At 35.2% G+C, this 25512-nt stretch overlaps 1 protein-coding gene across 11 annotated transcripts in view; it reads right to left on the bottom strand.

Moving 5' to 3' along the window:
* KCNQ (KCNQ potassium channel) overlaps positions 1-25221 on the bottom strand; it is a 50278-nt gene extending 25057 nt beyond the window's left edge. For 2 of the 11 annotated variants that reach the window (XR_016323137.1, XM_089727645.1), the window contains exons 1-5: positions 14325-14670; positions 12082-12255; positions 9653-9787; positions 9013-9095; positions 6566-6741 (exon numbers count right to left, since the gene is read on the bottom strand). Coding sequence is in view for 10 of the 11 variants with exons in the window: in XM_089727645.1 (XP_089583771.1) it covers positions 6566-6741; positions 9013-9095; positions 9653-9787; positions 12082-12255; positions 14325-14539 (783 nt within the window). In the remaining variant the exon portion in view is untranslated. Of the gene's footprint in view, positions 1-6565; positions 6742-9012; positions 9096-9652; positions 9788-12081; positions 12256-14324; positions 14671-14708; positions 15280-23768; positions 23825-24865 lie in introns of those variants that run through there. The other 9 variants (XM_028181561.2, XM_089727642.1, XM_028181568.2 and 6 more) reach the window with 9 other exon arrangements.
* Between the last annotated feature and the right edge of the window lie 291 nt (positions 25222-25512).

The following is a 25512-nucleotide window of genomic DNA, read 5'->3' on the forward strand; positions in this document are numbered from 1 at the left end:
TTCAACAAGCGAAAGGGCCGTTACTGAAACATTTTCACGGACATTTTGTGACCAAGGCCTCTTTTTGTTCGACATTTCAGACATTTTCATTGAAAAAAAAAACTACTTCTTTCTCTGAGCTCAATGTTTATTTGACGTATATAAATAAAGTGATCGTAACGTAATAAGAAACCACCCACACAGTGCTCAATCAATAAACACGTTCGTTTAACTGTTACTAGTTTAAATTTGTGATTTATGAACGTGTCGCTCATTCTATTGTTGTCAGCGGAGAAAAGAAAACAAACAATAGACTCGGTTTTTACTGATTTTCCATGTCGGCCCTGTACAACTTGATGAATTATAGTTAACGTTAATTGGTAAAAGTATAAAAGAAAAGTTTGAACGAGCACTCTATTCAATAAATAGCATGATGTCTAATCGTTAGATAGCTCGAAGTAGAAAACATTATTTTCGAACAAAATGTTTCCGAACCCAATATTGTTCGAGTATCACGAAACCCGGCAGCGTACTTCGTTTTATTTGCTTTGGATTGTCATGCAACTTTAACCTCAGCCGACTGTGAGTGGATATTGAGTTCTGTTATCTTCCTATACACACTTAATACTTTAATATATCTTTGGCGGAAGAAATGAGGAAATTGCGGCCTAATATGCTTATAAATTATGTTTAGTCAGCATTTTTGTTATACCTGTATAATATGTTTAGATTCTGCTAATTCTGCTATAATAATGCTGTCTGCTATAATAATAATAATTTGAACAGTAAAATATTATTTGTAAGAATTATGTAGTAAAAAATGACTTTATTCCTTTTTATCCAATAAAAGTAAAACAACTTTGATCTGAATCTGTGCATTGAAATAATTATTTTTTTTAAGTTTATATTTATTTTTTCTTCTGTAGATGAGCAGATGTTAAGTGGATACCGAAACACAAGGACACCACGATGGGAATGCCGCCGCCCAACTTGCTCAATCTTGATTGTAATTACTCTTCAAAGGAGAAAGCACAAATTGTTTCGTAGCATAAACGGCTCGGAGTAATACCGTAGGACCATAGTTACGTAATAAATTTTGTTAGTTTTTATTACGCGCTGTTATTACTTCATAGCGAAAGTGGTTCCTGTTACTAACCCACTGAGATTCTCACCGGATGACAATGCTCATTCTCACTTCTCAGTGAGTCGCGATTCCAATCTGGTGGTATATTCAGCGAAGCACTGCTCTTGCTAGAGCCTATGTTAGTAATTCTCTAAGGTTGAGCCCGTGAACTCATCTACCGATCGGCGCGTAGTGGATTGCCCTTAAGGCTACCGACCAACGAATAGGTACGGAAAAAAACACGTAATACGGCTGGGTTTATTTAAAAAAAAATTATACCTGACAGAAGACATGAACAAAGCCATAGTAATATTACTCGATGCGAATACACTTGTAAAACAAATATTTTAATATTTACAATTAATATAATTCTATATTAATAGTATGAATATAGCATCAATTTACCTACTACAGTCAGTATACTATAAATCAGTTTCTTTATTGTTCAAATGCATTTCTTCAGGATCCCGTTAAATTAAATTGCCATGTATATGTGCATTCGAAGCTATAAACAGAGACAGTAAAGCCTTCATAGACAAGATATTATGTCTGTTCGGTGTCGAATATCTGTGTTCCGGAGCTTAACCACGTTACGAGTAGATACGTCTAAGCCCGTGCTTAACTGATTTTCTATGTAATTTCGTTTTTTTCTCAGGTGCCATAATCGAACTATATTCAAAAAGGCCAGGAAAGACGGGGACAATTTTGAAAAAGTGGTGGCTACTGGCAAAATGTAAGAAAAAAGATCGCGGGGGCGCAGCCGAATGCGTTAGTCTGACCAGGTCTGTACCAACCTCGATTCCGCCGCCCTAATGCTCCCAGAGTAGCCATATATAGAACAAGAGAACATAGCATCGTGAGGACAAAACTCATGGATGGAGGATGTTACGACCCTCAGACATAAGGGGCACAACTGAAGAATCAATAAAATTGCTTTTATGATTATGTCATCAAACACCAATCCAGTACAAAAAAAATTAAATACATTTGTTAATTGTTCAACATAGTACAATCTAATCCTGCGAATGCTCTGGTAGACCAACGTGCGATTTAAACGCTACCATCTCCCGTGCTTCTACTGGCGACCGAGTGCTTCCCTGTACACAGTTCCGACATGCAAATAAATTCATTTCAGAAAAACTGAATACTATCTTATTAAAACAGAACCAAACAAACCACAACTTTTATAATAGAGGGCACGATATTGCTAGAACCTATACTTTCAACGCACTAATTATCACGCACAAGATTAATTAATCATTTATATCCAAAGAATACGTCGGATATTCACCGCTCAACAAGCAGCATCTGTTTTAAATTATTGCATCAAACAAGAAACGTAGGCGTAAACAAAGAGTAAACGTTTTTTGATAATAATTTTGTTATAAAATATTGCATTTTCAATGAACCAGATCAATCCTATCTAAGACTTACATCTTTAATTATTTATTTTTCGATATTCACTATACTCTATACACTATAGTCAATATATTCACCCAATTCGCTATTACCATAAAATATATACTTGATATGATGAAAGATGGACTTGGCATAGCACATAGAAAAAAGTGTTTTTTATTATTATTTACGGAATTTATTACATTACACGAAATTTTGACCTTATTAAGGTAAAGTGGAAGAAGGTACACACGGTAAGATGATCAAAAATGGATAGAAATTGGATGGAATGGTGATTTCTTAAGAACTGGTATCATTACCTACAACCACTAATAAATAGTAAACAGTAATTATTATAGTTCAAATAGTCTATCATGCGGATTTCAAGAGAAAAAAACACAGAATACCTCATTTTCGATAAAGTCATTTTAACAACGTCCACCGTCGAGTTTGAAATGAAAACATTAACCAGAATGTGTGCATTACCCTTCACGTTATAGGATAGAAGTACACATTTGTTAGAGACTGGGTCAGTAGACCGATAGTAGGCCATAGATAATCGGCTATAAGCCTTTGCAAAGTTGTAAGAGGCCAGCCCCGAAGATGGGGACTCCGCGGCCCTGTTTTTGTATGAGCGGCTTGCAAATAAATAACTGTGACAGACTACATTGTGGCTATAATCCTTAAAAAAGTTCTAAAGCGACAAACTGTGACATACAAAATTACTTATCTAGATTATTTGATGATTGATTAAATAGTAGAGGACCGTCCGAGAGACTGTATTTTGGAATCTCTAGAACTCTAAATAATACGAACATAGTATGCATGACATTTACATGTGGAATTCTAATTATTTACTACTGTTAATTCCTGAGCACCAATACTAAATTAACTTCATAAATTCATGAATCGCATAACAAGTAATTAATGAAAAAATAAGAACATCACGTTTAAGCAACAATTAAGGAATTATAATAAATACGTTTCCCAATAAGAATATTAATTAAATGGGAAGTCAAAACAAATAGTCACCACGCCATTAAAAATAGCTGACTCGATATAAATAGTTATGTGTATTAACAAACAAATATTATTTGTGCGTAAGCCAGACAGCTTAAATTAGCTTGCGTTGATTTGTAGCTGACTATGCAAATGACTTGTCAAATATTTCACTTCCTCAAAAAAGGGTACATAGACTTTTTTGGGGCATCCCAACTTGCCGCAACCTTCGTAGATGTACCTTTTTCTAAATATTATTTATTATATGTTTCTATAAAACATTATTACTGTCATGTATCTAACGAGATAGTTTTCGCATCATAGTTATCGTAATGAGAACATAAATATCATTCAGTTGAGAATTAAAAGTAAATAAAACTTTAATGTCGAAATAATTGCACTACTTAATACTACAGCTAAAGCTTATAATTAGTATAAACTTATTTTGTGTACAAATGTGCAGTTAAGGTTGTATCTGAACCCTTCACATGACACTAAAATATACATCCATCGGCCGCGTACATGTAGACATGCACAAGTAGCCGTAATTTCGTTTCGATTTAATATTCAGACGTGGAATAGTAATTAAAAACGGGAGACTGCGTTAACGTGCAGACTATTCAAGTGGGCTGTTTTAACGAATAGCGTTTCATGTTTATCTATGTTTTTAATACACATAAAAATTATTTAGAATTGTCAAAAACATAAATACATACTCTTTTTTTTATTGCTTAGATGGGTGGACGAGCTCACAGCCCACCTGGTGTTAAGTGGTTACTGGAGCCCATAGACATTCACAACGTAAATGCGCCACCCACCTTGAGATATAAGTTCTAAGGTCTCAGTATAGTTACAACGGGTGCCCCACCCTTCAAACCGAAACGCATTACTGCTTGACGGCAGAAATAGGCAGGGCGGTGGTACCTACCCGTGCGGACTCACAAGAGGTCCTACCACTCGTATATACCTAGGTGTCATAATGATTCGGACACTGACAAAAGCTCGAGCCGGCTTAACAGCATTATTAATTATTCAACTCCATTATAAGCATAAATTAAAAAGAGACAATAAACGAATATTTCAGAGGTAGCCACGCAAAAAACCTCTCTTTTGTCTCGGAAATTTACTATGTTGCGTATTATAATAACCGGGATAACGATGTTCAAGAACATTATATATAAACATAAGCAATCATATATATTTATCAATTAGACAGGTGAAAGAACTCACATCACACCTTTTTTTTCAACGCTGGGGAATCTGTTTACGTTAACAGACCCAGTTATTTCGAACAGCCTAGTATATATTATATTTTATATACAACATATATATAAAGACACTCTCTCGACCCATCTAAGCAATAAAAAAGTCAAAATGTTAAAGTTACTGTTTATATTAGAATTTTTTTAGTATTTACGAAGCTGACTTCATTGTAACTGCTTTTATTTCGAAGCTTATCATTGGACTTGATCGGCATGTAGGTATTTTATCTCGCCACAACATCGATGTATAGCTAACGACGAAGGCAGCCGGTTATACATATTTAACAACTGAGTCGTAGCTACCATACTTATGTATGTACATAAATCTGGTGAGCCACTACTTGCGGGTATGAAATTGAGTTCACACGTCTGTAGATAAGAAAATTTAGAGGCATTCTACTAAACATAATTATGTTATTGATAATAATATTTATTAATAAAGGCACTTGTTGACTTGTGCTATTTATTATACAACAATTTCAAAGATCATCAATGCTTAGATTGATCGCTAAAAGATACAAAGCCGTTTAAAGCACTGATTTAAAGACATTACTGTAGTTTATATTACAAACTAGCTGACCCGGCAGACTTCCTAGTGCCTCAATCAATGAATAAAAGACCTAAACTTTTGTATAAAATAAACTTAAAACAAACAAAAGGAATCCGTCCGACGGGGGACACATCAAAGGAAAAACAAAATTGTTATTTTTATTTCATTCCGGGAATTTTCATATTTATCTACCTTTTAAACCTCTGGACTTACACAAATAATTCAAGACTAAAATTAGCCAAATCGGTCCAGCCGTTCTCGAGTTTTAGCGAGACTAACGAACAGCAATTCATTTATATATATATATATATATATGTACGATCAAAACATGTTATTTCAGTTGAAACTAGAAAACAATGAAAATCAATGATTAATGTAATACTATTAATAAATAATCTAAATACACAGCTCTGAAAAATCGGTGAACGAAAAGATTTATTACAGTGATTAATTCACACCGTCGTCATATCCTCAGTATTTTTCGTTCACACTAACGATAGTCTATCTGGAGTTTAAGCTATTTCTTGAATTTGATTAATTTCTACTTTAATTTTCTTCTATTTTTCATTTGGATTAAGTTCTTTTTACGGTGTAAAAGGGTGAAGGGGTGACGACCTATTTATTTTTGAACCGTCACCTTGCTCAGCGGTGGTCAGCTTCGCTTGTGGAAATCAGCAATTCCACGCTGATGACTCTTTTTAAACCACAATTGAAGAAGTACTCGTCAGTTAGATTACTTCTTTGACATTTCGAACCAATACGCATGACTGCTTTGTACCAGATATAGGCAGAATGGTGGTTACGATACCGATGGTTGCGAATAACTTAAATACAATAAGTCTTATCTTAACCGTAAATATGGGAATTTTATTAATTTTAAGATATTCCTTCACTTCCACCATATCATTCCTTCGAGGTGGAACTCATTTGTGAACATATGTTTCCTTAAACAATTGGTAGCTGCCAGAAAATTGGAATCTAAGCATAGCAGCAGCATTCCATATGAATACACAGGGTGTCTTACATAATTGGCCACCGATGCTATAATACATATTCGAACGTAAACTACATATAAAAATTTATACATATTACTTAGTTAGTTTAGTAGAATCAAAACACTTGACTTCATTAGAATTTGTAAATCTGAATGCCACGCTGTCTGTATACCCGCACTGTAAATTTTGATTTACGCATTTTATCTTATCATATCTAGATTTAAAATATAATAATTATACATATAATATTTACACGTACCTGTCTATGCGCGTAAACGACTGATCCTAGTAGTTTCCATGTACCACCTCGACGATCCATGCGAACCATTCGAAGTATCTGGAAGAATCGCAGGCCGCGCAACGCTGACGCCGCGAAAACCTGCCCCGACGAACCCATACCCAGAACCACCAACGACGCCAGTATCGTAGTAACGTCTGATAACAAACGAGGCTATTCATAATATATTATATCACAAAATATTGATCACTGTATGAACTTTTCTCTATTACGAATCTCCAATCAACGCATAGACTAGCGATAAGCAGATAAGCCACTGCAAAAGACCGGCGTTCAGAGGCACTAGCCTAATGTGAAAGTTTCCACAAATATAATAATAAATCAATAATTGGTATCAAAATCTTTGATTCAGTTCGAGTATTGCATGCCGGTAGAGACGCCGAATGTGAGTTCCTTGTAGAAGTTTGTGTGCAAGTTGGTATGTTATTGACTGTTAAGTAGCCTTTTGAATTTGATACAAAAAATATATATGTTTCATCTATTGCTAACTATGAAAGATCCTGCTTGCTACCTATATCATTGCTTGCATGAACTACACTATATATCGCATGGGCGTAAACCTGAGCTCAGAAATGGATTAAAAAATAGTCAATAATATTCTTTCCGCTGGTTCATACTACATATTTCCATTCCAAATTCCATCAAAAAAATTTGACTTATTTGTATTAATGTCAAACGATACTAGACGGACAGAGTTATAATAATACTATTTTTATTTTTTATTTTTATTGCTTAGGTGAGTGGACGAGCTCACAGCCCACCTGGTGTTAAGTGGTTACTGGAGCCCATAGACATTCACAACGTAAATGCGCCACCCACCTTGAGATATAAGTTCTAAGGTCTCGAGTATAGTTACAACGGCTGCCCCACCCTTCAAACCGAAACACATTACTGCTTCACGGCAGAAATAAGCAGGGTGGTGGTACCCACCCGCGCAGACTCACAAGAGGTCCTACCACCAGTATAAAATATATATATCGTATGGGCGTAAACCTGAGCTCAGAAATGGAATAAAAGATAGTCAATAATATTCTTTCGACAAGTTCATACTATTTCCATTCCAAATTCCATCAAAAAAATAGGATTATTTGTATTAGCGTCAAATGATACTAGACGGACAGAGTTATAATAATACTAATTGCTATCTTCTAACACGTAACAGTAATAAAGGAAATTCTAAAACATTTCAGTGACGATCGCTTTCGTAACATTCTATTTTAATGAAACAAAGTCTATACTTGCTCCAAATTAACCTGTGAGAACTACCTAAAATCTATTAAGGAACTCCGGAGATGCGTGAACAAACAAACCGACAGACAGACAAGAATTCTAAAAATCACTGTTCTATATTATAAAATACTCTTCTAATGGATTCTAATGCTTTATTACATATATTGATCTACATTACAATTTTACATTCCGATTCTTTTGTTTCTTTACAACTCCCTAGTCCTCCATCGTGAGCACAGGATCACAGAAATTTCAATGTATCTGAGATTTCGACATAATGTCTTAATGCGGCAGCACTCAGACCACTATGCCAATATGGACTCAAGTAATCCTTTGATGGAACGGAAGCTCCACTGCCCATCTCCGCAAAAACAATAAATCGACAAAATAGATTTGAGAGTAAAAAAATTGCTTAAGATCGCTTCTGGTAAAATTAAACTTTAATCCTTCCTGTAACAATTTATTATTCAGATAACTTGCCAGTTCTATTTTAAAAACATTCTAATCAAAAAGCTTTCCGATGATCTTATCCACCTTCCCCACCTTCACAATCTCTTCAATATTTTAAGTAAAGTGCCTTTGCCTTTTATAATATTAAGATTGGCTTTAAGCTTTCAATGAATCATCAGAAACGGTTGGCCATTCACTAATTGGATTCTCATCAGTAATGCAGTTTTAAATTTCATACAACGTTTGAGTGAGTTTATTTCTACGAAACCATACCTACGTAGAATGCATAAAACACGAATAGAGTTCCAGCATTTGTTCAATTTTTCACGAACGAAAGTCGGTTGAATAATTTTGTTTCGGTTTTATTTGATTGTCCTTGGTGGAAATATCGTGTTGCAATGTTTGTTAGGTAGTAAGGTCTCGAGCGGACCGTGTCCCTAGAGAGTACAGCCACGAAACGAAACTAGCGCTTGGGGAGGGCAGGCCGAAATGCGAAGGTCACAACCGTCGCAGCAGATTGCTCGCACCAGAAATAGGGTTACTTCGCCGCGGCTCATACACCGAACGTGACTTTTTCTGTAACATGCTTACCATAAAAGTAACACAATGACATCTTTACAGAAATTAATAAGGTTTTTATCGTCTTTTTTTTTCAAAGTTTTATTTACACTGTGTACTAAAATGATAATACTATTATATAAAAAGTATTTACTATAGATATTGCTTACCTATAATGCAAAAAGGCCGCCGCAAAAATTTGAGGCGGCCTATCGATCCTTGATATCGTGACCTGCATCCTGACGACCATAGCCTGTACAAAATGAAACAGGTTACGAAAAATTCAATCATAATATTCTGTTATTGTGTTGTTTCGTTATGAGTTTTATGTAAATGAAACTTGTTTAAAGATTATGAAAAAAACCACGGTTCGTACGATACCGAACTTAAACACACTACATAATTTCGATAAAGATGTATAACAATTTCAGCCATTACAATATTAAAAATAATTTTATGAACGACAAAACCTTTGGTTTATTATGAACTGATATTTAGGTAAAAAGTTAATGACTGCTGTAAATTATAATAACAACAATGGTATATCGAAACTCTGTAAATGTATTTATAATACTTAAAGTTCTTAGATTTTTGCACGACATAACTTTTATTACAGTTTTTATTACAAATTTTATGATTACGATTCAAACATTTATATATTCAAAGACACGGCACGACACAAAATAACTTTTATAATTCAAGGTTCTAGAAATATTATGCGGTGCTTTTGAAATAATGTTTATTCACCAGCTTTAGAATCATTAAAAACAATGCAAATAATAATTTTCGGTTAAATGTCTATTTCTTTACCTTAAAATGAATTCAATAGCGAACCATACAACCACCACTGTCTCCATGTAGAAGAGAACGATCCCCGCTTTCGCTTCGTACTCTTCGATTGTGGAGAACACAGACAGCGACAAACACATGAACACCATCAAAAACCTGAACAAATATACAGCACGTATAAACATACACGTCTGAATTTCGTAGCTAATAGAATTTCCTTCGTGAACACCCAGTTAATTTCAAATTGGATTATACAAATGTACGTACATAATGGACGCTGTATTCGTCATAAATAGATTACGTTGTTAACAAGAAGCCTCCGAAATAATTGTGTTTATTCGAAATTATTTAATCAATCATTTTTATTGTTTTTGAGAATATATATTTTCAGAATTGCTATGAAAAAGAAGTTAAAACTCAAGTACAGTAAAGTGCAAATAACATAATTTTATCTTTAATGAACACAGTAAGGTAAACCAGTTAAACTTATTTTATTTTGTAGCTACCCAGGACCTTACAGATATCACAGAATGAATCCTATAACCCGCTATGAGACATGAAGTCGAAGTCTAATTATACAACGCCTTCTCCCTTCAAACCGGAATGTATGACTCCTTCTCCGCAGAAATAGGCAGAATAGTAGTAACCACACCCGCAGTCACACAATGCGTAATATGAACTGGTCATATTTCGTAAAAATTGATTAAGACAAATTTTAAATCTTGTCTTTTAGAGAGAGAGAAAGAGAGATAGATAATACACTTTATTGCACACTGAAACTCAATTTACATTAAAAGACAGTCAAAAAGCAGATAGATTTGTACAATAGGCGGGCTTGTCGCTAAAAGCGATATTTTCCGGAGAACCGTTCAATTTAGAGAAATTCTGGAAAATATAAAAATGTAGCAGGTACGTTGCGGTGTAATATTGACAATATATTAAAATAATATAGAAAATATATACATACATTAAATAGATATACACCGTTTACATATAATATGAAATAACTATTTGATTTATATACCAATATACTTAGTCTGGCCATAAATACTGTTACAAAGGAAAAAAATATTCTATTGCAAATAACATTTATTACTTTTACAGTGTGTTAGTTTAATACATAAATATAAAACAATTTAAAGTATAAAAAGCTTATTCGAAGTGGTCTCCATTGGCTGCAATACAGTCTTTTAAACGTTGAGGCCAGTTATCAATAGAAGCACGCACTCTTTCCATGGGAAAAATTTTCACTGCCAATCGTACGGATTGTTTTAGGGACTCCAAATTATCATGGCGTTTAGAGCAAGCCGTACTCTCTAAAAGTGACCATAAATCATAATCCAGCGCATTAAGATCGGGACTAGACGACGGCCAGTTTTCAGGTATGATGAAGTCCAAAACGTTCGTTTCCAACCAAGACTGCGTAGACCAAGCTTTATGACCTGGCGCCGAATCTTGCTGGAAGGCCCGTTCTTGATTATTGAACATGGTGTTGCTAAGGGGCTTCACTACCTTCTCAAGAATGGTATCTTGATAAACTTATGCTGATGTTTTGATACCTTCTTCACAAAAGTATGGCTCAGTCACTCCTTCATAGCTAATACCCCACCAAACCATCACTGAAGTCGGATAGTGCCCACGTTGCACTCTGTCGACTAATTGGGAAGCTTCCTTAGAGCTTTGAGCATAAATACGGTCATTTTGTTAGTTAAAATGTTGCTGCAATTGTAAAAAATTTCTCATCCGTAAACAAAAATTTTCTATGACCTCCCTTTGTGTACCGCTTCAGTAGTTGTTTCGATTTTACCACCCTATTCTCTTTTAAATTATCAGTTAAGAAATGACCAGTACGTCTCTTATAGGCTGCAAGTCCTAAGTCGTCTTTTAAAATACGCGACATGGTTCTAGGTGCTATCTTCATCTCCCGAGACAAAATCTTTTGCTCTCGGACAGGATTTCTTCGAATTCTTTCCCTTACTGCTTTGACCACCTTTTTCGTACGAACACTACGTGGACGGCCAAATCTTTTTCTGTCACAAACAGAGGAGGTCTCATTGCACCTATTAATAGCCCGGTACACAAACATTTTACAAATACCAAGCGTATGAAGAGTTTTAAAAATTGCATTTGGCTCCATACCTACTTTGTGTAATGCAATCACAGCGATTCGGTTCTCTTTATCACCCCACTCCATTTTAATATCGCAAAATATTGTACAATGTATTGGCGCCAAAATGAGAAAACTCAATGAGCAATCATATAAAAATGACAGATTCCAAATTCAAATGTAATATTTTGTTTATTTTTAATTGTAACAGTATTTATGGCCAGACTAAGTACATACTTAACTGATATACTTAAATACATATAATAAGTCAACAGTCTTTTACTATTGTTTTAAAATTTAAAGCTCATAAAGGATTGACTCATAAAAATAAATAGTTACTTACACAATCATATGATACAAGACTGCCTTATAACCTCTAGGCCTTTCTAGAAAATTGTAAAACTTGGACTGTAGTCGGCGGTATCGCGCGTCCCGTCGCGTTGCGCGGTAACTGAGCGGTTTGCCAAGTAGCGACATCCGAGGCGTCGCCAGCCGGTTGCCGCCACTCTTACTCTCACTGCAACCAACGACACAACTCAGCTGAACTTTTACAATTACCACATAAACTTTCTTATAAGGTCCTCTTTTAATGCTATAATCAATATTATTCATAAAAACGTAGGTTCAATAAAAACAACTATTATTTAACCATAGCTTCCAAAGAGGTAGTTGTGCGTTCTCCACCACGCCAATAGTGGTGATCGACAAAGATAGCTACATTATAGCGTAGAATCGACAGCTCAGTTTATCAATACGACGGAAAGACGATGAAATCACGCCGATAAACTTGCCTCCCCGCTTGTGGGGAAGGCAGCTTCTAAGAACTTTACTTGTGTAGACGTAAGCCTGCTCTAACGTAGATTTCACTATATACATATTATGTAGTGCTACGTGATTGACACTTTCATATCAAGAATTATATTTCGCACATTTAAGACCGAGTCACAAAATATCGTCAGAGCTTTCTGCAAAAGTAGGTACATTGGAATATTTTTAACTGTACTTACTAGACACACAACAATTTACAACAACTATGTACATTTTGATGACAATCCGCATTCTGGCAGACTAATTAAAAGCAGTTTCCAAAACATATTAAGAACATAAAATAACAGTAACTACATATTATATTCAAGGTCAAGCACATGTACATATCAACTACACATTTATCAATATTTATTCTACATTCTATTCAACTAATTTATTCACATTCACTTTTAAGCACAAACTAAGTACTTTTTGATTGAGGACATGACATTTATAATCACAAAAATAACTTAAAATTAGCATTCTTATTAACACTATATGCCTATTCAACCCTATGCCTATTCAACCTGGAAGATTTAAATTCAAAGCCACAGCAACTTTTATGACTTTTTGGTAGAAAAATTTAGAGTTTTTTATGTTTTAAATCCATTATAAAGATTTTTTAAGTAGTATAGATTTATAAATTTCATTTACGTGGTAAAAAACAAATAACAAGTCAACCTTTGTCAAATTAAAGGTACGGAATTCTATTGGGGCCTAGAGACTATCAATTAACCTTCATCTATTCAAATCCTACATTTACTACATCAGAAATTGATACTATGCAAATTTTTCGAAGCTTTTATTTCAGTAAAACTTGCAAAACACTTCTCAGTTCTAGGAAATCATACTAATTGCTCAGAATACAGAAAAAAACTGTTTATTCTGAGACTAATTGTTATGTGCAAGTATTAAAAGGACAAAAACAGAGCACCATAAATTACAGTTTATCGAACATAAGAAACTTGATTCACTGAACATAAGTTATTTATTTTCATTATTATACTTAAGTGATTTCGATCAAAACTAATACAATTCGCGTGTCAAAGTCAGCACTGTAAACAACGTTTCATTTCTGTTCAATTCCGAAAATTGGTTTTGTAAATTCTTTGAACGTAACAAGTAAGATACAAGGCAACATCAAAGACGCTGTCAAAGTTTCACCCTTTATTATTCTCCCGCGATGAATTTAATATCATGTATACTTCGTACTTAATTACCTTTGGCGTGAAAATTAGTCTTGCCAGTAAATGAGTTTCAGTGAATTAATGCGTGCATACATCGTGGTTTTACATTCTACAGCTGTCCTATATGGCAACTGCGTATTGACTTTATATGCACATTATGTAGAACAGTTCACAATACTTAAATTATTTAGTTCTACTGTCGTGTTTACTGCATATGGTTTTTTTTTGTTACAAACCACTAATTTTTCTCCTTATTTTCAATAATTCACTGCGTATTTTTTTCTTCAAATCATTACGTTTTTTTAACTATAATATTATTACCAGCGCTTAAAAAATGTGAAATTGATTTCGGCCATTTGATTTTATCATGATTCCTATACTTAAAAAACAATACCAGAGACTCATCTCTTTAAATCATTCCTTTTTTATCATTATTTTTATAGGTACAAATATTAGGGGTTAAAGTATGAAATTGCCGATTTGTACTGAAAATTTTAATTCGTTTATTTTTCATTTAACATATTTATTTAATCAAAATATCTACCATTATTATCTATACATTGCTGCCATCTAATAGGAAGGCTATTTATACCTTTGCGATAGAACTCTTGTGATCGAGATTCTACAAACTGTGTGTTGTACTGCATCCTGGGAAGAAAACGTTTTATCACGCAGAAAATTGTCTAAATCACGAAAAAAATGGTAATCCATTGGAGAAAGGTCTGCCGAAGACGGAGAGTAACGAATGATTCTAATTGCAGTTCGTGTAGAGTTAAAACAGTTTCTCGTGCTGTATGAGATTATCATGGAGCAATAATGGTGAAAATCGAATCATGAGTCGGGGCTGTTTCACTGCAAGTTTTGCTATCATTGTTCGGAGTTCGGCACAGGAGATTTCTGCCGTTATTGCTTTACCAGATCGGAAAAAGCTACAGTAAATAACACCATGCTGAGACCACCAAACAGTTACCATTACCTTTGTATTTGTAAGCTTTGCTTTAGGACATTGTTGCGGTCTTTGATCTGGGATTAGTCATTGCATTTTTCGCTTACAGTTATCGTGCAGAATCCACTTTTTTTCACATGTCACAATTCGATCCAATATTCCTTCATTTCTGTATAGATTCAACAAGAGAACACAAGTTTCAACACGCGTTTCTTTCTGCAGTTAAATCATGAGGCACCCATTTTTTTATATTTTTTTTTATTTTATTGATTTGACGTAAATGAGTCAATATTATTATAACGGTAACGTTAAACCATGCCGCTAATTCCTGGGTAGTTTGGCTCAGATCGACTTCCACCATCTCTTTCAATACATTGTTATTCACATGTGTGGACACGGTCTTTACGTGGTTCGTCCTTCACATCAAAATTTTCATCACAAAAGCGTTTAAACCAAAATCGCACGGTGCGTTCACTAGCAGTCCCCTTTCCAAACGCAACATTGATATTGAGAGCTGTATCTGTACCGTTAGTTCCGCGTCGGAATTCGTATTCAAAAATCACTCGAATTTTCAAAGTATCCATCTTTCTTGTCTAAGCTGAATTAAAAAAACAATTGAAAGTCGATAATCAAATGTTGCACATTTTTTAAAAGAAGAACCAAATAGGTACCATTTGAAAAAAGTTTCACTGAAAAATCTCAAACCATGAAGTTTCTATGTCAATTCGAAGTACCTATTACAATAAAACAGCAATCTCATACTTTAACCCCTATTATAAACCCAGTGAGTTTTATAAGAAACATTAATAATCAAAACAAGGCAAACAGCACTCAATTCGAGCATTGAAGTACTATACAAATCTTGACTAAGTTGAACACAAACAAGTTTTTCTACCGTTAACATAGGTCCGAAAGTAAGAAGCAATCAGAACTTTCCTAAAAAAAATTTACAGCATTTAGTGAGATACCTTTCTATAAGGAGATATATGTAGTGGGAAATTACATTGTGTTCCACAGATAGATATTAATTGCGATTTAATGTAAGATACGTATCAACATTAGATAACGTAATTGTCCGGCGTGTACTCATAGTTTGTCAGGTTGTTGGCTTCTAGCCTATGACAATGGGATCAAAGGGATTGTCTGTTGTCTGGCGCAGTCTAGACATATCGACGTTGTACTCAGTAAAAGCAGTTTTATCCAGTTATATTGTTATAGTCTCAATTTATGTTGTATTCAAATATTTATAATTTCACAAGTAGTAAAATCAAATTACTTTGCAATTAGAATTTCCTTAAGAAAATTCGTCTGAAAACCACACAAACATTTTTTATTTATTTTTATAGCTTGGGTGGGTAGACGAGCCCACGGCCCACCTGGTATTAAGTGGTTACTGGAGCATTCATATCATTCATATTTTCAACGTAAATGCCGCCGCCTACCTTGAGATATGAGCTCTGTGGTCTCAGTTTTTGCAGTACAACGGCTGCTCCACCCTATAAACCACTCCAAACCGAAACGTATTACTGCTTCACGGCAGGGTGGTAGTACCTACCCGTGCGGACTCACAAGACGTCCTACCACCAGTAATTATGCAAATTATAATTTTGCGGGTTTGATTTTTATTACACGATGTTATTCCTTCACCGTGGAAGTCAAGCGTGAACGTTTGTTAAGTACGTATTAATAAGTATTGCCAATTATTGTGAACAGGATTTTAAAAATGATTTATCCGATATCTAAGTTTATATGTTTGTTAAATAATATCTAATAAAAAAAATGTTTAACGTAGATATAAGAGCATAAAACAATTACCGGATAAATATCTTAACGTGAATTCAGACATTTGTATATCAGTGATATACACCGGTCGTCGCTGACCCAGCTAGCCCTCCTCGCCGACACCTCGCCACAACTGTTTACTTACTACTCCAGTAGGAATATGTCGTTAATCCATCGCAAACTCTAGGCCGCGGCCACCACCTTAGAACAATGGTTCTGAAAGAGGTGCATCGACACCACCTCCACAAAAAGCACAGCCGTGTTCTACAACAGAGTTCGCCACCCGACACCACTTCAAGCATTCCCTCTCGTATTAGGCACAGTAACACCACTCCTGCGATCACTCTCTCTGGCCAGTCCTTACCCTGAGCTGTAAAGGTCAAGTACCAAGGCGGTCACCCTAGATAAAAGGATGACATTCCGTCCCCACACGAAGATAGTCCGCGACCGAGCCGCGTTTATATTCGATGTCTCATAACTCGGTAACTCGTTGAATATGAGATTTCGACTTACAAATTGACTTGAAATTGACACAACTCATTGAGTTTCTCGCTGGATCTTCTGAGTTTGTCATGATTCCGATCCAGTAGTAGATTCAATGCAGCACTGCCCAGATGCAAGCAATATCTCGTAATCTGAGCTCCGTAACCTCACCCTCACATTCTAGGTGAAACCAGATTAGAGTAATTTTGTAGGCAAAAAAAGCCGACACCCACATTAAGACTTGAAGTCTAAATTGTAATCTACAATGGCTGCCCAACGACTATTTCGTGTCAGAAATAGGCAAGTTGATGGGACCTACCAGTGGGAGCTCACAATACGCTGTATAGATAGTAAAGAAGTTTTAGAATTTAATGAGTGCTTATTATGTTTTTTTGAAGAGTACGTATGTGGTTGGTCTTTTTGTCTCAATTGAAATTTTAAATTTAATATCAAACTATTTCCTAATGATTTATAATTAATAAAAAAATATATATATGCATATATTTATAACACATAAAGTTCATACAGAATTTAAATGTTGGAAAGAACTTTGCCACGACAATGCTGCAATCTAGAGAGTTCTGAAACACAAGCTCGCATGTATTCAGTCTAGGAGCCTCGCTTCGAACCCACTCCACCATTTCATGTACACCTTTAGATACACAGCAATAGAGACAAGTTGGGGCGATGTTTAACCCATTTAAAAACAGAACCATCTGTAGGAATATTTCCAGAACAAACCCTCATAATGTCGGTATATTTATAATCGTCGGTATTTTTAGCGGCTCTATATTTTGTATATCGGTGACCTATCCTATCCTATTTTTCTTCGACCGAAGGTCGAAATATTACTTCCTGAGACTGTACCACTATGCATTTACTAAAGAAGACAAATAGAATATAAAGACAATGTATTGTAACCTATGCCACCACTTACTTAACTTAGCCAATAGGTCTACTATTCCTTAATATTCATCATTTTACTTTATTGAATGCAAGAGGCTTGGTTATGTTCATGAGCGATGTTGACCATTCACTACCAGGTGGTCAGTATGCTCGTCTACAAAGGGGCAGTTTGTTTGAAGATATGGGTTCTTCCTGGATTCCGCGTGTGAAATATTTCAATGATTTTGTCTTAACGAAGTCCATTTTGTTTATGTTTCAATCTACCTAGAAACAATAAATCGAATGAAAATTTTCCAAAAATCAAACAAAACAGGAAGACGCTTGACCGATGATCGATTTACGAGCACACAATAAAGATTAGGTTTACTCATCTCTCACAATATCCCTAATCCTCGATATAGAGTAAATAAAGTTATTGAGGCAAACAAAAGAATAGGAATATTATGTACAATGTACATATTCGTTCACCATATTTTACGCCAAAATGAACAAACACCAAAAGAATATTTACCTACTTGACTTTTTGAATAAAGTTATTATTCTACCTCTTCACAGCAGTTTAGAAAAACCGGCTTATTTACTATAGTATAGCAATAGTTTCTTTATTTAAAGTAAAGGTCATAAATAACAGCGTTTTGTTTTAACGTTATTAGAATGTCATGCCTATTATACAAGGCATATGAATGAGGACACAAAAAAATTTAGAACAACAATTGACGATATTTTAGTTCTTAAAATGTCGTATTTTGTCAACAAGATTTAAAAGTTTTGTCTCGGAAATGTTCCATGGCCCTAGGCGCTTGACGGGTATATACGACGATATATTCATAATGAAAAGTACTTATTAATTTAATTGTTATTATAAATATATGGGTATTATGGTTTTGTAGTGTATTTTTCACGTACTGCATCTAGGATGTTCTATTTGTATCTGATTATTACAAATGGCCTTCCAACAGCTGTTCATTTAAAATCTTTGTAGTTCTGATTAAATTAGGTAATCGTAACAAAGAGCTTTATAGGCTTTTTATGCATGTAATAAAGATAGCGCTTGAGTACATTCCACTACAGCAGGAATTACAATCCAAGTTTACGTTTTATTCGGGCCTAGAACGAACGATATTCACAAGATTATATTTAGCACATCACTTTAATTAGGTTTTCAAAATATTCAATAATACAATTTTGACTTTGTCGGAGCGCGTTCTTACCAAAAGAAGTGGGGTTATCTCATGGATAAAATTTAGAAATGTTTAATGTTGTAACGTTATGCGCATCTGTTCTATTTTAAATGGCCTTAGATAATGGCGTTGGGGCTCACTTGCTGGTATGTGGTCAGCGTCGCCCATGGATATCAGCAATGCAAGAGCTTTGAAGTCGTCGTGGTCTAACGGATAAGACGTCCAGTGCATTCGTGTTGAGCGATGCACCGGTGTTCGAATCTCAGGCGGGTACCAATTTTTCTAATGAAATACGTACTAAACAAATGTTCACGATTGACTTCCACGGTGAAGGAATAACATCGTGTAATAAAAATGAAACCCGCAAAATTATAATTTGCGTAATTACTGGTGGTAGGACCTCTTGTGAGTCCGCGCGGGTGGGTACCACCACCCTGCCTATTTCTGCCGTGAAGTAGTAATGCGTTTCGGTTTGAAGGGTGGGGCAGCCGTTTAACTAAACTTGAGACCTTAGAACTTATATCTCGAGCTGGGTGGCGCATTTACGTTATGGATGTCCATGGGCTCCAGTAACCACTTAACACCAGGTGGGCTGTGAGCTCGTCCACCCATCTAAGCAATAAAAAAAATCACTACCTACATATATTTTTACTTAGTTTATTGTTGGACGAGCTCATGGCCCACATGATGTTAAGTGGATACGCTGGAGGCCATAGATATAAGCATGTGATTGCCACCACCCATCATGAGACATGAGGTCGATGTCTCAATTGTGTTTTATAAAGACAATCCCACCCTTCGAACCGTACCACTGACTGCTTTACGGCAAAAATGTCCAGGTTGGTGCTATGTATCCGCGCAATCTCGCAATACATTCTACTAGTACGTTAGGCAAATTTATATTATACTATATATATTATTATTTGTTAATTCCTAAATCGTGGAAGTCGTTAATGGAAATGTAGGACCCCAAACGCTGATCTATGTATATAAAAGAAAGTCGTGTTAGTTACACTATTTATAACTCAAGAACGACTGAACTGATTTGGCTGAAAATTGGTGAGGAGGTAGCTTAGAACCAGGAGAAGGACATAGGATACTTTTTATCACATTCCCGTGGGACTTGACATAAAACGTGGTAACTATAACAAAACGCAACTGACAGCTAAAAATATTCTGTGGTTAATTGTGTTAATTATAGTAGAATTTTGAAGTTGACTGGTTGATGTGTTTGAAACAAACCGTGTGGCGGAACAAAGTTCGCCGGGTTTGCTAGTTGTAGATATAAATAGTGACGCTGCTTTCTTTGGTCGATTTTTTTATTACCTTTGTATTTACCCTGAGGAGCAAGCGGTTCAGTTCGTCGGCGCCGACGATAAGTTCTCGTCCCGACTATAATTTCAGGCATACTGAAACGATGATCTCATGTCAGGATTTTATATGTATCAATGAGCAATATAGAGATCGTCCCTGAAGTGGTCAGTCTATTTATCCAGGACTTGTTTTTTCCTTAATAACGATGACTTGTCGTTAGATAAGATTGGAAAAGCTTTATAAAGCTCGAAACCAGTCTCCAGGCATTCATAAAAAATGCCAAAAAATAGTAAGCTGGTAGTCAGCGGCTTGGCTTTGCTCATGGCATTGCTGATCTTTGTGATTAGCGGTGGTAATTCAGCATTAGATGGCCCATTTGGTCAAACGCCACAGAAGTAACTAAAAACTGTGGTTGTTCTAGTTAAGTTTACCTCACTAATCGACAATATCGTGTTTGGTTTACCAAGTTGAGCGTTTGCGTGACACTTGGTGTCACATTATAGCTACAGTTAACCTTGACCACACAGTTAACTATCTAGCAAAGCCTTTTTGTGTCACGTACCTATAGTAAAAGGTTTAATGAAATAATCTTCCATAATTATGTTGTGAATGATTCAATTGGTTGTGGCCTACACCAGTGGTCGGCCACCTCAACCAAAAAAACCAAATATACTTTTAATATAATTTTTTTTTCAACATATACTTTTATAGCCTTGTGTTTCAAAAATGTTTACTCTTCTCTAAAAAGGCAAGATAGTTAGTATGTAAATTTCCGTGCCTGTATTGAATATTTCGCCGAAGAGCCGTATCCGAAGAGTCAAACAGCCGCATGGCGCTCGCAAGCCGCGGGTTGCCGATCGCTGCCCTACACTGACTAAGAGGTAAGAGACTATTACAGGCTAAATAAATAACCATTATCCAGACAACGAAATTGTTAAATAAAAGTGTTCAAATTTATAATAAATAATAATCAGATGAACAGCGCATTAAATGGATTTTTATATGCCACAAGATGCGACAAATAACTTTCAATATCTCTTAAAAAAGTGTACCTACTTGCTACCAACTGTAGGCCGTGTTAAAAGACCGTATATGTAGGCCACCGCTGTTGCTGTCATGAAATCACATGAATTCCTGTTTCCAGGATGGAACTAACGGACTCATTCATGTCTCAAGATGAGTGGCGGTATACACATCATGATATTTATGGGTTACGGTACTCACGTAAAGTTAAGTGGGCCATGAGTACATTCACTCGTTTCTAAATCTGACCTTTGAACCAACAGATCGATTTTTGCAAAGTTAGCTTTTATTCTTTAATTTATGAGCTGAAAAGTGAATGATGAAGGCCACTTTTCATTCCGAACAAATGGCTCGTGAGGCATCGTTTTGGAATTAAAAATATAAGAAATTAGTAAGGCTGAAACCACACTATAGACTTCTTTTATTTATGATAATTAATTAAAAAAAACAATAACGGATTAGTTTTACATATTATAAACATAGGTTTTTCTTTGTGTTTCATAGACTATTTTTTATTTTAGAAAAATAAAACTTCTCGGGATACCTCTTATAACCTGTTGTAAGCTGCAACTGCGGCTAAGATATAATGGAAAATATTTGACAAAAACCTGAAACGCCCTAACAACATTTTTAAAACAAGTTAGCATATTATGTACATAAGTTTCGAACTTATTATTCGGATTGTCGGTCAATGTTGGTGGAAGATCTTCCCTTTGTAGTCTTTCACCAATAAATGATAGTTTAATTTAAACTTTAACTAAATTCGTTAAAGTCTCGTGACATTGACATTAAGGTGAAGTAGAAATGTTAGGAGTTTTAGAATTGGTTTTAAGATCACTCTCTTCAATCGAAACTTTACATATTGTTTGTTCAATTTATCATGGTGCGGGAAGATCGACATCGTAAAAGAAAGCGCCAAAACAGGACCATACTCAAACTCTTTTTTAAAGGCAGAAGACAAGGAACTAAAATATTTGAGACTAATCACAGTTACTGCTAAAACAAAGAGTATTCCACGAAGTGCATACTCACTCCCGCAAACGACTTTCACATTTTAAGGCCCCCAAGGCAAATGTGGATGATGATTAGCTTGGAACTACAAATATTTCTTATTCAACGCACAGTCGTCGTTTATAATAATCCCGGAATGCTCTCAGTTTAGCTTATACTCATCTTCCCGAAGGACATTTAATTGAGGCAGTACAATTTTAGAAAGTTGTTTTATGGTTGGAAATTGAATATTGAGGCTTTCATGTAATAGCTATTTTGTAATTAATGTTTTTACAATAATAATACCGTGATTTATTCCCGACGATACTCTTATTCACTAGATTAGAAAAATCTAAAGTTATGGGTTTGAACCTAAATAAAGTATCTAAAAGTCACATTAACAACAGTAAATTCTTAAAATTGAATTTGCCGATTAATTAAATGTCATAGCTACCATCACCTAATAAAAACCCTTTTAAATTTGTTAAACGTTGAAAGTTTGATTTAATTTTATTTATAAACTATTCATTCTTATTACAGTAATGTTACAATGGATATTAAATACGTTAATTGTTTTCAGTTTTACCGTTCACGGTCTACCCATGTCTGATAGCTCTATGACTTGAATAAGTAATGCTGGAGCCTTGTATTTATGATTGTGCTTTTACTGTATTTGTTTTTCAGATAAAACGAATATGTTTAGTAGAAGTTGGCTATATTCCTAGCAGTGCCAATATTCATGAGAGGCTGTAACCAAAAATAAGTCGAATGTTCTAATATTTCATTTAAAAAAAAAGAATGTGAACTTCAGTCGCGATCATGACTTCAGTCACAATTAGCTACCCCGCAATTAGGTAGTTTTGGATCGAATGTGTACCTGTCTTGTGTGATCTTGCACAATTTTTGAACAATACGGGTCGGAATTTCCATTAACTACCTATTTGTTTGGGTTTCTTGGTATACCTACGTAATGAATTCCATTTTAAATTTAGACATCAACTGTAAAGAATAGAAAAGAAATTGGTATCAATTCCTAACTGACGAATAGTATTAAGATAAAGCAAGTACCTATAAGATATATTTATATTTTTTCACAGAGAAGGTTGCTGCTGAATTGTGTTTGTTCATGTCTAAGAAATGTGATAGGATAATAATATTTACAGAATAATATACACGCGTTCGATTGTATTTAGATAGGCATTTTAATTATGAACAGGGACTTTATTATTACAGAATTTGTAAACTATCTACTAATTGGTTAAATCTTTAAGCTGTTAAAATTATTAAAGTGGTGATCGTTAGTGATGTGTAAATTATTAAATAAATATTAATTTGTTTCTACGTATGTAAAACACTACGCATGAGTAGTATAAGAAATGAAATTGCAATAATAATACAGATCATGTATTACCTATGACGTATAGCATCTTCATGTACACGAACACGCCTTGCCGATTTCATTTTCACCTAAACATGTTACGCCAATGAATATGTGTGTTAGGTTTCACAATAACGATAAACATTTCAGAGTTATGTTAGTTATATCAGTTACGAAGGGCCGAATATTTATGTGCGAAAAAACGAAAAAATTACGAATTTTCGATATCGTTCGTTGTTTATTTCGTTTTGTTGCAGACACAAAGACACGGTCTCGCTCTACTGTGAATTTATGTGGCAATTTAAAAAATGTGTAGACCGTACAAAACACACGCCTCGGCTGTCGACTGTTGTTGTTGATGTTGATGAATACTCAGCTCTCTGTTAGCACTCTGACCTTTTTCACTCCTAGGGTTGTTTACTCCCTTTTTAAAGGTTTACCTAACTGCTGCAAAAATAATAAAGAACTACGAATTTAGTAGTAGTAGTGTATGGTGAGTTTGTACACATATGAGTAAATACATTTGTTCCCTAAGAGATTCTAAGCTGATTTTCTTATTTTGGAAAATAAGCTGTTTATCCGATAAGTTTTAACACGTGTGTCGATTTTATGATATTTCAGCAAATCAAAGATAAATAAATTGCCTAAGCTTTTTGTAATCTACTTTTTTATTTTTGCACATAAAAAACTTTTTAAACAAACATTAAATTTTCATTAAATTATTTTAAATTATTTATCCTAAATAAAATTTCAGCTAAAAATCGTAAAATGTTCATGAACCAATTTATAGTGAATTGTAACCGCGGCGGCGCACAGTTTTGATGCCGTCATATTTTAATCACGTAATGTAATGCGAAAAATCTGTTTAACCCACGTTACCTACGTTTAATGTTGAACTATCGATCCAAATATAGAAAGGGTATTTGAAACGCCATTAACCGAAGTCATCGTTAGCAATTATATACAAAGGCACAAAGAACAATACAATATCGAACAAGCGTGCTATATATTTAATTCATTATCGGTCAGTTATAATGTTTTCAAATCTATAATTCATTATCACAACGTAACTGTTCTGACTCTAAAACTGACGTCGTGCAAAATCGAAACACAAGACATTACTTACGTACCTTAAAATTCACAGCCAATCTAAACAACTGAAAACTGACATCCATAAATATTTACATTCCGGTAGACGTGAGCTGTATAATCGCATGTGTTATGTTGTTGGAGGATGAGAGGACAGCGTGGTAGTGTGGTGGCGGCGCGTAGTCGGCGGGCACCGGCGAGCTCGCGGCACGTGGGGCGCGACTCCGGTGCGCCGGCATAATACCCGCCGATAAAGATCACGGCGCGACTGCAAGGCGGCGGCCGAGCGCACGGATCGCGAGCGCCGACTGACGCACCCGCCACCAGCCCGCCATCAGCGCCACCGCCCAGCACCCGGCCGCCCACTGCCCACCCGCGCTCCTCTAATTCTAATTGTTGACCACCTCTGACAATTCAGGTCATCGTACCTGCATGCGAATTTCTCCCCTTAACGCCAAACGGGCCGAATTTGCATATTTAATATAGTGATTCAACTCATGCCGAGATTAGGTACATACCTACACTTTCATAAAAAGTTATTAGCGAATAGCTTAGAAAATTGGATCCTTTCTTTTCCTTTATTTAAAGAAAGAATGGAATCCTGACATTGTAACGATTGAATCTTTGTTCAGAATCTCAACAAAACTCGTTGAATACTTAGTATGTTCGTGTCACACGCCGTCACTGA

This window comes from Bombyx mandarina, chromosome 05 (genome assembly GCF_030267445.1).
Source record: "Bombyx mandarina strain Sakado chromosome 05, ASM3026744v2".
Lineage (NCBI taxonomy): Eukaryota > Metazoa > Arthropoda > Insecta > Lepidoptera > Bombycidae > Bombyx > Bombyx mandarina.